This window comes from Hemiscyllium ocellatum, chromosome 5 (genome assembly GCF_020745735.1).
Source record: "Hemiscyllium ocellatum isolate sHemOce1 chromosome 5, sHemOce1.pat.X.cur, whole genome shotgun sequence".
Lineage (NCBI taxonomy): Eukaryota > Metazoa > Chordata > Chondrichthyes > Orectolobiformes > Hemiscylliidae > Hemiscyllium > Hemiscyllium ocellatum.
In genome coordinates, this window is record NC_083405.1 from 137,736,609 (window position 1) to 137,750,070 (window position 13,462).

At 43.1% G+C, this 13,462-nt stretch overlaps 1 protein-coding gene across 3 annotated transcripts in view; it reads left to right on the forward strand.

The window, feature by feature from the left end:
• hsf1 (heat shock transcription factor 1) overlaps positions 1–13,462 on the forward strand; it is a 112,577-nt gene that overhangs the window by 53,344 nt on the left and 45,771 nt on the right. For all 3 annotated transcript variants that reach the window (XM_060825245.1, XM_060825247.1, XM_060825246.1), the window contains exons 5-7: positions 1,206–1,281; positions 3,514–3,575; positions 7,833–7,929. In XM_060825245.1, coding sequence (XP_060681228.1) covers positions 1,206–1,281; positions 3,514–3,575; positions 7,833–7,929 — 235 coding nt within the window. The remainder of the gene's footprint in view (positions 1–1,205; positions 1,282–3,513; positions 3,576–7,832; positions 7,930–13,462) is intronic.

The window sequence follows — 13,462 nt, forward strand, 5'->3', positions numbered from 1 at the left end:
AGGGTTCCCTATTTCTGTCAATCTTGCTTTTCACCCTCACAGGAATATAGAGACTTTGCATTCTGGCTATGAACATAGAAAATACAGCGCAGTACAGGCCCTTTGGACCTCGATGTTGCGCCGACCGAAGCCTACCTAACCTACACAAGCCCAATAACCTCCATATGCTTATCCAATGCTCGCTTAAATGACCCTAAAGAGGGAGAGTCCACAATGAGGACGCATTGTACAAATGAGGCCAGTTTTTTCTAGAATTTAGAAGGTTAAGGATATTCTGATCGAAGTCCTAACAGCCTTAACCTGCATCCTAATTAGATTAGGTTTCCTACAGTATGGAAACAGGCCCTTCAGCCCAACAAGTCCACACTGACCCTCCGAAGTGCAACCCACCCAGACCTACTCCCCTACGTTTACCTCTGACTAATGCACCCAATACTATGGGCAATTTAACATGGCCAATTCACCTAACCTGCACATCTTTGGATTGTGGGAGGAAACCGGAACACCCGGAGGAAACCCACGCAGACACTGGGAGAATGTGCAAACTCCTTACAGTTTGAGAAGGGTGGAAATTGAACCTGGGTCGCTGGCGCTGTGAGGCAGCAGTGCTAACCACTGAACCACCATGCCATACTCCAGTCCTCTAGATATGAAGGCCAGTATTCCAGTAGCTTGCTTGATTATTTTATTCATGTGTTTGTGGCATTTTAAAAGTCGATGCATCTGAAACCCAAGTCTCTTTGGGAATTCACTGTAATTATCTTTATGCTATCTGGAAAATACCCTGCTCTATCTTTCAGTCCACAATGAATAACCTCACACTTGGTTGCATTGAATGCCATCTGTCAGTTTTTTGCCCATTCACCTAATATATCAACATCCCTTTGCAATTTTATGCTGTTCTACAGACTATCTGCAGTACTGCCTAACCTTGTGTTCTCAGTGAGTTTGAATATAGATTTTCAATGCTATTATCCAAGTCATTAATAAGTAATGTGAATAATGCAAAGTTCGAGTTCAAACAATTTCTGCAACAATTAATTAGTATCATTGCAGCTTATCACCATATTTTGATATAAATAGTGATCTGCATGATTGTCTGAGCACCGACACCATTGTAGGATCCCATTTCTTGCATTTAATGGGCAGGTAGTGATAGGTATTTTGCATGAAACTCCAATTTTAACATTAATTTTTGTTTACAGTGAAAATGAAGCATTATGGCGTGAAGTGGCGAGCTTGCGACAAAAGCACGCACAGCAGCAGAAAGTTGTAAATAAGGTAAGGGACCAGGCAGGTGGTTGGGGCGCAACAGCAAATATATATTTAATTCAAACAAATCTATTGAATTTATGAAGGTTGTGCTCCCTACTGACTCTGTACTTTATCCAAAACAGCTCTGGTTTTTCTCTCTTTAAGGTGAAATCTACAATATGGGCCTTTCCTTCTTTATCATAGTTTGTTTGCCAGACCGCCCTGTCAATACGCTCCAAGATAACCTTGGGTGGCCAGCCTATGACCTTTATCCCACCAATGTGATTGGCTGTATTGATCTATCTGTACATGTGATTTTGCTCCTAAGCAGAAGGTTTGTCAGTTTTGGCCTCTTGCTCAACAGCAATCAGCAGGAGATTTTGCTGTTGACATTTTTGTACCTGACATGTACATCTCCTGGTTTGTGCAAGTTTGATCTTGGTCAGGATGCCAGCATGAGGCCATTAAATTCATATCCCGAGACTCCGAAAGGTCATAATGAAGGTTTTCAATCCTGGAATGCATGGTAACATTCTCACTCTCTTCTGCTGATAAGTGTCTGCAGTTAGAATCAGCTGGAATTGGGATTGACATGGGCTTTGTTACCTGCTGTAACTGAATAGATCTGCTGCATTCCATAATGTTGGCTCATTGGCTGACATGCCACATGATTACTATCCCTCTGAAACCCAGCAGGTGAGATAGTGTATGGCAACAGTGAAGGAGCATCAGATGAGCTTGACATATTGTTGTTGGGATAATAATTTGGCTTCGTGTATAGCTGGACCAGGGTTTAGTAATCATAAGTGCACAGTCCAGGTAAGCAGAAGGGTTCAAGCAAATCAAATAATCTTTGACATTCAGATCAAATGATGTGAAAATACCAAGTTATATGTCACTGTAACTCGTGTTTGGGATTTAGCAGGAGTACTTGTCACAGATTAGTGCAGGAAGCTGGTACTTTAATTGTGCTTTTAATTGTAAAAGGGCTTTGGCTTCTGAGTGGTGGACTACAATCTGTCCTGGTGACAGGGTAAATCATCTCACAACCTGTGGGAATGCAATGTGGCGATCAGGTGTTGTGCCCCCCCCCCCCCCCCCCCCGATGATGATAACATCAGCAGGGGAGTAATTTCTGAGCGATATGATCTAACAGTAAAAACGATGGGGAAGGGGAACCTTGGCATGTCAGTGTTAAACACCTTGTTTTTAGGAACTGGATTACTGAAACAAGGAATTATAAATTGAGACAATCTGACTGTGGGGCTCATGCTGAGTGGATTCGGAACGAGGAGGAGACTGCTGCTCAACATGTAGGTTTAAGCAGAAGGGTCAATTCAACCAAAGGAATTTAGGAATTCTGCATCCTTCCCTCCATCAACTGATAAGCTCACACCATCTTAATTAATATGTGAAACTTCTAATTTTTAGACTGTATTGCTTAGGGTGCTTCTCAGTGGACTTTGCATTATCAAGCTGTCTGCCTGTGACTTCACCTGACCTGAGGGCATGTAGCACAGGTTCACTTTCCATTCTTATACATGGTCTTTTGGACTGGGGATTTGCTGTGGAGCAGGGTTTGCTTTGTCAAGAGGGTTGGTTATATGGAAAAAGTTCAGTTTTATGGAGATCGGGAATTTTAAGTAGCGTAATTGATGGGCGATGGTGCTTGTTTACAGGGTTGTACCTTGAGAAAGATTAATGTGTGGGATGGGTCTCCTCCGCAAATGAAATTATTGAGGAGGAGTTCAAATGGGAGAGGAGAAGGGATATCTGCATGGTCTGCCGAAAGGTTAAAGGTAGAACAGTCCTTGAAGAAGCTTCAACAAATAGTTTAACATTGAGCTATTGCACTGGTTTCTTGTGTCATTCTCTGACAGGATGGTGAAATCTCTGACACGAGTGGGTCAACTACAGAGGCAGGCTGGTTTTGGACCAAGCATTAGTAGGTTTTGAATGAGTGAAAAGTAGCACTGAGTTAATGTGATTTGGTGTGGATTGATTCTCAATGGGTCTGAATATAGCGTTGCACTGAGCCCACCTAACAGGCCACATTGGTGAATCTGTCACTGGAGAGTCACGTGGAGTTGTGCTGACTCTGAACTTGAGGGATGAGATGGTCTGTGACTAAGATACAGATTCTTAGTGTGGGTCTGAGAAAGGTGCGTCTGAGTTGTGCAGAGCGGCTGCTGTTGTTGGATAGGTGAGTTTTGGTCTGAGTGAATAATAATAAAATGTTGTTTTTCTCCGTTTTTTTAGCTGATTCAGTTCCTGATTTCACTTGTCCAATCCAATAGAGTCATTGGGATGAAGAGGAAAATGTGAGTTAATTATTATTAACTATTAGATGTGAAGGGATTCATTGCTGTATGTTCATGTTGTTTTGTTTGGGTCAGTGCTGAAAAATGTGTTGCTGGAAAAGCGCAGCAGGTCAGGTAGCATCAAAGGAGCAGGAGAATCGATGTTTCGGGCATAAGCCCTTCTTCAGGAATGAGGAGGGTGTGTCCAGCAGGCTAAGATAAAAAGTAGGGAGGAGGGACTTGGGGGAGGGGCGTTGGGAATGCGATAGGTGGAAGGAGGTTAAGGTGAGGGTGATAGGCTGGGGAGGGGTTGGGGGCGGCAAGGTCGGGAAGAAGATTGCAGGTCAAGAAGGCGGTGCTGAGTCCGAGGGTTGGGACTAAGAAAAGGTAGGGGGAGGGGAAATGAGAAAGGTGGAGAAAGCTGCATTCATCCCTTGCGGTTAGAGGGTTCCTAGGCTGAAGATGAGGCGCTCTTCCTCCAGACGCCGTGTTGCCATGGTCTGGCGATGGAGAAGGCCAAGGACCTGCATATCCTTGGTGGAGTGGGAGGGGGAGTTAAAGTGTTCAGCCACGGGGCGGTTGGGTTGGTTGGTGCGGGTGTCCCAGAGGTGTTCTCTGAAACGTTCCACAAGTAGGCAGCCTGTCTCCCCAATGTAGAGGAGGACACATCGGGTGCAGCGGATGCAGTAAATGATGTTTGTGGAGGTGCAGGTGAATTTGTGATGGATATGGAAGGATCCCTTGGGGCCTTGGAGGGAAGTGAGGAGGGAGGTGTGGGCGCAAGTTTTGCATTTCTTGCAGTTGCAGGGGAAGGTGCTGGGAGTGGAGGTTAGGTTGGTGGGGGGTGTTGACCTGACGAGGGAGTCGCAGAGGGAGGTGGACCTCCCTCCGCGACTCCCTCGTCAGGTCCACACCCCCCCACCAACCCAACACCTGGAGGAAGAGCGCCTCATCTGCTGCTTAGGAACCCTCCAACCACAAGGGATGAATGCAGATTTTTCCATCGTCCTCATTTCCCTTCCCCCTACCTTTTCTCAGTCCCAACCCTCGGAGTCAGCACCGCCTTCTTGACATGCAATCTTCTTCCCGACCTCTCCGCCCCCAATCCCTCTCCAGCCTATCACCCTCACCTTAACCTCCTTCCACCTATTGCATTCCCAACGCCCCTCTCCCAAGTCCCTCCTCCCTACCTTTTATCTTAGCCTGCTTGGCACACTCTCCTCATTCCTGAAGAAGGGCTCATGCCCGAAACGTCAATTCTCCTGCTCCTTTGATGCTGCCTGACATGTTGTGCTTTTCCAGCAACACATTTTTCAGCTCTGATCTCCAGCATCTGCAGTCCTCACTTTCTCCTTGTTTGGGTCAGTGGGCAGTGTTATCGTTTGCATCAGTTACAACATTTAAACTCACTTCTCCAAACTTGTATAGCAAGGTTGTGGATGTCTTGAGCATGTGAGGCTTGAGTATTTCATTGTTCCTAAGTATTTCACTGTTCCACAAACAGTTATATAGAAAGTTCGCTGCTAGAAACTGTTAGTGCTTAAAACCTGAAGACTAATGTAATTCAAGCGCTCAGATTTATTTCCTAATTGAAAAGTTGTAAATTTATACTGAACTTGTCTCCGGAATCTTGGTATATGAACCTTACATGCATGTTATAATTTACTGTATCCACCCCACCGATTGACCAACTCATCAGGTGAAAGTACATCAGGTTCTGATGAGTAATTCTAGCAAAACCCTTCAGTGTTAAGGCTTCCTTTAATCTTTGTTGTTCTAAGGAAAACAGTCACAGCTTTTCTGATACAGGAATCGATGTCCTGACAGGTCTCTATGTTTTGGACCCAGTGATCTAATTTTTGGTTTCTGTACATTCCCTTTAAATATTTGCATAGAACTCTGCAGATTTTATAGTCAGGTTATAGAGTGTAGGTTTTAGAGTATGAAACGGACTGGTAAGCTAGAGGAGATACTTGTTAGGAAAGAAGATGTGTTGGGTATTTTGAAAAACTTGAGGATAGACAAGTCCCCCGGGCCTGACGGGATATATCCTAGGATTATGTGGGAAGCAAGAGAGGAGATTGCAGAGCCGTTGGCAATGATCTTTTCATCTTCACTGTCAACAGGGGTGGTACCAGGGGACTGGAGAGTGGCGAATGTTGTGCCCCGTTCAAAAAAGGGAATAGGGATAACCCCAAGAATTATAGGCCAGTTAGTCTTACTTCAGTGGTAGGCAAAGTAATGGAAAGGGTACTGAGGGATAGGATTTATGAGTATCTGGAAAGACACTGCTTGATTAGGGACAGCCAGCATGGATTTGTGAGGGTAGGTCTTGCCTTACAAGTCTTATTGAATTGTTTGAGGAGGTGACCAAACATGTGGATGAGGATAGAGCAGTGGATGTAGTGTACATGGATTTTAGTAAGGCATTTGATAAGGTTCCCCATGGTAGGTTTATGCGGAAACTCAGGAGGCATGGGATAGTGGGAAATTTGGCCAGTTGGGTAGAGAACTGGCTAACCGGTCAAAGTCAGAGAGTGGTGGTAGATGGTGGAGTTCCGCAGGGATCAGTTCTGGGTCCTCTGCTGTTTGTAATTTTTATTAATGACTTGGAAGAGGGAGTCAAAGGGTGGGTCAGTAAATTTGCAGACGATACGAAGATTGGTGGAGTTGTGGCTAGTGTGGAGGGCTGTTGTCGGCTTCAAAGGGACTTAGATATGATGCAGAGCTGGGCTGAGGAGTGGCAGATGGAGTTCAACACTGTCAAGTGTGAGGTTGTCCATTTTGGAAGGACAAATAAGAATGTGGAATACAGGGTTGATGGTAGGGTTCTTAGTAAGGTGGAGGAGCAGAGGGATCTTGGGGTCTATGTTCATAGATCTTTGAAAGTTGCCACGCAGGTGGATAGAGCTTGTAAGAAAGCCTATGGTGTATTAGCGTTCATTAGCAGAGGGATTGAATTCAAGAGTCGTGAGATGATGTTGCAGCTGTACAGGACCTTGGTAAGGCCACATTTGGAGTACTGTGTGCAGTTCTGGTCGCCTTACTTTAGGAAAGATGTGGAAGCTTTGGAGAGGGTGCAGAGGAGATTTACCAGGCTGTTGCCTGGAATGGAGAATAGGCCATATGAGGATAGGTTGAGCGTGGTAGGCCTTTTCTCATCAGAACGGCGAAGGATGAGGGGTGACTTGATAGAGGTTTATAAGATGATGAGGGGAACTTTATCAAATGCCTTACTAAAATTCATGTGGTGGCTGCTTGTGGCACAGAATAGCAGTTGTGTTCACTAAATTACAAAATTATTACCCTTTTATGAAATTCCCTGGGTACAGCAGAGTGTTACAAGGGGACATAAATTTAAGGTGAAGGGTGGAAGATATGGGGGGATGTCAGGGGTAGGTTCTTTACCCTGAGAGTGGTGGGGGCATGGAACGCGCTGCCTGTGGGAGTGGCAGAGTCAGAATCATTGGTGACCTTTAAGCGGCAATTGGATAGGTACATGGATAGGTGCTTAAGCTAGGACAAATGTTCGGCACAACATCATGGACCGAAGGGCCTGTTCTGTGCTGTATTGTTCTATGTTATTTATGTGACTCCAGGTCATTGAGCAGGTTGACCCTCACACTGAGATTCTTGCTGCTATAGTCAACAGGTAAGAACCCAGTTACTCTCCAATGTGGGAGTAGGTTAAAGCAGCTGGGTCTTGGATACACCTTATTACAGCTAGCCTGACAGATACCAATTGGAGCTTTCAAGGTAAAGATGAAGAAGTGTTTGTTGGGCAGGGATATCAAGAACAATGGAGGAAAATGTGTAAATAAACATGGTTTCTATGCATGTACATGTGTTACAATCTAACTGGATGATGAAACAGACTTGTGCTAACATCTCTACTCCTGTTCTCTGAAAATTCCAAGTTCAAGCCCGTTCAACTTCTAATTTTATATGAAATCACTTTGTATACCACCATACTGCGTCACCATGCAGTTCATAAAAGGGTAATAATTTTGTAATTTAGTGAACACAACTGCTATTCTGTGCCACAAGCAGCCACCAAATGAATGACGAGTTAGTTTTATTTCTTTGACCATTTCTGCCTCAAGCAACCAGAACACACACTGTCCTTAAGTAGAGCCAGAAGGTCTTGACACATCCATCTAAACTTGTGAAAAGTGTCCATGACCTTGATAAGCTCACCTGAGAACAGAGTAAAGTTCATCTCTGCACATGTGTACGCAATATCCTTCAGTCTCAATCCACTATTTTTCTCTTTTTCAGACCTCTCATGTTAAATGACAGTAGTTCAGCGCATTCCATGCCAAAATACAGTCGTCCATACTCTTTAGAACCGCTGCAAGAATCATCAGCACTGACGGTAGGTGCCATTGTGCTGGTCTGGAAGCTGCCAATAATGAATGCTTTGCATGTATTTTTGATTATAGTCAATTGTTGCAAACCCATGTACAACTGACCACATGGTTGGACTTCAGAAACTTTTCTCCAGAGTGCCATCTAAAGGCTAGGACTTGGAACACTAAAATAAAACAACAAAACTGAGAAAGCTGGAAATCCTGAAATGAAAGCAAGTAGTGCTGGAAATATTCACACTTTCAATGAACTGTCGGTATGAACTTGTTCTCACTCACCAGGAGCTGCCAGACCTGTGCTTTTACAGCATTTCCTGTTTTTATTTGTGACTTGTAACCACAAGCACTGGAACTATTTACTGAGATGTTCTTCCTACAAGTTACTGAGTGTGCCTCAGTATTCAATGTGGAATAAGGAATGTGGCCGAAAACCTGGGCTCCAACAACAGCATGTAATTGCATTGAAGAGTTTATGGATGTTTGGGAAGAATGGTGGGTGAAAGGGAAGATCACCTGGAGGAAAGGCTTTGAGCTGAAACTGCCTTTTTTTTTCCTTTTTATGCAGTACATGTACAGCTGTTTGTGATTCAGTTTCTTATTTCCTGTGTCCCTCATGAGAAGAATTGGACATTCCTGATGAAGGGCTTACACCCAAAACGTCGATTCCTCTGCTCCTCAGATGCTGCCTCCCCTGCTGTGCTTTTCCAGCACCACACTCTTGACAATTTTCCAACAACAGGAGATCTTTGACTAATTTCACTTTCCTGTATCTCTGCATGTTTCCTGTTTCCCTTGGTGTAATGCTGACTGAACCAATCCTCAGCATATTTCCACTTTCCTCTCAGAAGCTTTGCTGGAATAAAGTTCTCCTCCTGATTGCATCCTGCTATCCTCACACAGGTTTTAGAGGGAATAGCAAGCCTTAAGTAAATTTCAGTCTCTCAAATTTGAACTGGATGACCATTGCAAGCTATATTGATCTGCAACTGGAATATACCGCAGGAAACAGCAAAATGTTTGCTGAGATACCACAAAAATTAGAAAAATAGAAAATAAGAATAGGCCATTTGGACCTTCGAGCCTGCTCTACCATTCAGTATGATCATGGCTAATCACACAATAGTGTTCCCACTTTCTCACCACACTGTTTGATTTCTTTAGACCAAAGAACTATTTCTTACTCCTTGAAATCATTCAACATTTTGGCTTCAACAGCTTTCTGCTGTACAGAATTCCACAGGCTCACTTCTGGATAAAGAAATTTCTCCCCATCTCAATCTTAAATGTCATACTCTTAGACTGTGATCCCTCATCCTTCCTGTATTTATCCTGTCCTGTCTTATTAGAGTTATGTAAGTTTTCTGAACACACTTGCGCTCTCTGGCGTGTTCGCTCACTCGCTGACCCCCCCCCCCCGCCACCCACAATCCAACATAATCCTAACTGATCCAGTCTTTCCTCATACATCAGTCCTGCTATTCCAGGGCACTATCTGGAAAATATTTGTTGCATTCCCTTGCACACCCTTCAAAGCCAGAACATCCTTCATCCGACAAGGAGACCAAAACTGAACATACCCTTCCACATGTGGTCTCACCAAGGTCATGTACAATTGTGGCAAGATGTCCCTGCTCCTGTTCTCTCATTCTCTCATGATGAAGAGCAGCATACCACTTGCTGCAGCTACCTGCATAGTTTCACCAACTAGTGTACGAGGACGCACAAGTCTCATTACACCTTCAGAAAATGGCAGAGGATTATCTACATTATTGTTCAACTACCACGTATTTTCCAACATTTGTCAAGTTGGCCAAATTGCACTGAAGCATCTCTGCATCCTCCTCACAGTTCACCCTCCCACTTAGCTTTGTATCGTTTGCAAATTTGCAAATATTATCTTTATTGTCTTCACCTAAATCATTGAAATATACTGTGAATCACTGGACTAATCCTTGCAGTACCCCACCATAAAGTGTCTGCCGCTCAGAAAGTGACTTGTTTATATCTACTGTTTTCTATCTATCAGCCTATTCTCTATCCATGTTTGTACACAACTGCAAACCCATGAGCATTAATTTTGCATACTAATCTCTTATGTGGCAGCTTATTGAATGCTTTCTGAAAGTCCAAGTAAACCACATTCACTGGTTTCCCCCGATCAACTCAACAAATTACATCTTCAATTCCAATCAACTTGTCAAACGTGTTTTACTTTTTGTGAATCTATGCTGACTCTCCCTAATTCTCTCATCATTTTACAAGTGCTCTATTATTAAATATTATTATTATTATTATTATTATTATTATAACACTAGCATTTTCCCTACTAATGATATAAAGCTAACCAGGGCTGTAATTCTGTTTTCTTTCCACTTCCTTTTCTTTCAAATACTGGGGTTACTTTAGCTACCCTCCAATCCACAGGAGCTGTTAGAGTCTATAGACTCTTGAAAGATGACTGCCAATGCGTCCACTGTTTCCAGGGCCGCCACCTTAAGTACTTTTGGATGTAGATTATCTAGGCCTGGGATATTTCAGTCTTCAATCCCATCAATTTTTGCAACTCAATTTCCCTACTAATACTGATTTTCTTCAGTTCTCCTCTCTCATTTGACCCTGTGTCCCCTAAGATATTTAGGGTGTTATTTGTGTCTTGCTTTGTAAAGACAGAACCAGAGTGTGTGTTTAATTGGTCTGCCATCTTTGTTCCCCATTTAACTTGCTCTGTAGGGGATTTTTGACTTTTCCTTTTCTCTTCACATATCAATTGTAAAAGTTTCTCAATTTGTATGTTCCCTACTCTTGTACTCCCCTTTTCCTTATTTAATCAACCCTTTTTTCCTATTTGCTGAAATCTAATGTGCTCCCAATCCTCGGGTCTGCTTATTCTGGCCAATTTGTAAGCCTCTTCCTTGGATCTCATACTATCCTTAATTTCCCTTCTTAGCCATAGTTAGGTTACCTTTCCCATTTTGTTTTTATGCTCAATAAGAATGAAACTTTTTTGCAATTCCTCCATTTACTCTTTAAATGTTTGCCATTTCCTATCCGCTGTCATCTAATTGATTGACATTTTTAAATTTATCGTAGCCAGCTCGCTCTTCGTATCATTGTAGTTTCCTTTGTTCAGATCCATGACTCTGGTCTCTGAATCAACAATACAATTCTCCATTTAGATGGAGAATTATATCGTACCAGAGTCACTCGTCCCCAAGGGGCCTTGCATAGCAAGATTGCTAATTATTCCTTTCTCATTACACAATACTCAGTTTGGGGTGGCCAGTCCTCTAGTTGGTTCCTCAACATACCGACTCAGAAAGCCATCTTGAGTGTACACTTAGGTTTTATATAATGCAATGGTTGTGTTCTTGTGCAGGCCCGCGTTATTGAAAAATCATGCTTTAGAAACAGTGCTTAGTGTTGGTGATGTAATCACATTACAGCCAACACATTTTAAACGTTCGTGCTTTATAAACAGCCCCAATTCGTCAATTGCGTTGCAGTGAATTTGCTTTGACAAAACGTGCATTATAGCAAAATGACCTGTATTATTAAGAATTCCTACTCTGCAGAATGATTACTGATTTTATTCAACCAATCTATATGCAGATTGAAGTCACCCATAATTGCAGCTGTACCTTCATAATGCTTGTTTTACTTTGTTTTTAAATTTTGGTGGCCCAGTCATCTTCAGATGTTTCATCAATGACCTCAGTTCTATCAAATGATCAGAAGTGGGTAAGTTTGCGACTGACTGTACAGTGTTCAGTGCCATTCATGGCTCCTCAGACTGAAGCAGCCCATCCCAAATGCAGCAAAGCCTGGGCTATGCTGAAAAATGGCAAACACATGGTCTGACACTTATGATGGTCAGTTATGCCACACGCCAAGGGAAACTCTAGCCATTGCACCCTGAGGTTCAATGGCATACCATCAGTGAATACCCAAACATCAACATCCTGGGCTATGGCATTGATTAGAACTGACTAACCAAATGAATACTATAAATTCAAGAGTAGGGGAGAAGTTGGGAATATGTACAAAATAACTCTTACGTCTCCCCAAAACTTGTTTCCCATTGAAGCACTTGTGTGGAGGAGTGCATCTCCAACAACAATCAGTAAGCTTGGCTCGATTCAGGATAAAGGCACCTGATTGATTAGCAGCCCAGCTACTACCTTCAATGTTCACTCCCTTCAAATTAAATTTTGTCTTGCATTGCTAAAGGGATTGAGTTTAAAAGCAGAGAGGTTATATTGTAACTGTATGAGATGCTGGTGAGGCCACACCTGGAGTACTGTGCACAGTTTTGGTCTCCTCACTTGAGAAAGGATGGACTGGTATGAGAGGCGGTGCAGAGGAGGTTCACTAGATTGATTCCTGAGTTGAGGGGGTTGCCTTCTGAGGAGAAACGGACGAGACTGAGATTATATTCATCAGAGTTTAGAAGAAGGGATGCATACTCAGCCCCCTACTATACTCACTGCATACCCATGAGTCGCCAAATACCAGACTAATGCCTCCGAGGAGCGTTTAGACAGCCATGGCTGACAAAGGAAGTCAGGAAATGTATTAAAGAAAAAGAGAGATCCTATAAAGTGGCCAAGAGCAGTGGGAAATCAGAAGATTGGGAAGGCTACAAAAACAAACAGAGGATAACAAAGAGAGAAATAAGGAAGGAGAGGATCAAATATGAAGGTAGGCTAGCCAGTAATATTAGAAATGATAGTAAAAGTTTCTTTCAATACATAATAAACAAATGACAGGCAAAAGTAGACATTGGACCACTTCAAACTGATGCTGGAAGCCTAGTGATGGGAGATAAGGAAATAGCAGGAGAACTTAACAAGTACTTTGCGTCAGTCTTCACAGTGGAAGACATGAGTAATATCCCAACAATTAAAGGGAGTCAGGGGGCTGAGTTGAGTATGGTTGCCATTACAAAAGAGAAAGTGCTAGAAAAGCTAAAAGGTCTTAAAATTGATAAATCTCCTGGCCCCAATGGGATACATCCTAGAGTTCTAAGAGAGGTGGCTGAGGAAATAGCGGAGGCATTGGTTGAGATCTTTCAAAAGTCACTGGCATCAGGAAAAGTCCCGGATGATTGGAAGATCGCTGGTGTAACCCCCTTGTTCAAGAAAGGATCAAGACAAAAGATGGAAAATTATAGTCTCTGGATCAGTGGTGCTGGAAGAGCACAGCAGTTCAGGCAGCATCCAATGAGCAGCAAAATCGACGTTTCGGGCAAAAGCCCATCATCAGAAACTCATTATTGACTTTCAACGAGTTGTTACTTGTGCTCCCCCTACACATTAACAGCACAGAGGTGGAACGAGTGGAGAGTATCAAGCTCCTGGGAGTGGTCATCCACAACAAGCTTTCTTGGACTCTTCATGTGGACGCACTGGATACAAAGGCCCAACATCTGTTCGTTACTATCTATGCTATTTAACTCTGTGATCTGCCTGTATTGCTTGCAAGACAAAGCTTTTCACTGTGCCCTGGTACATATGACAATAAATTCAATTCAATTCAATTGAA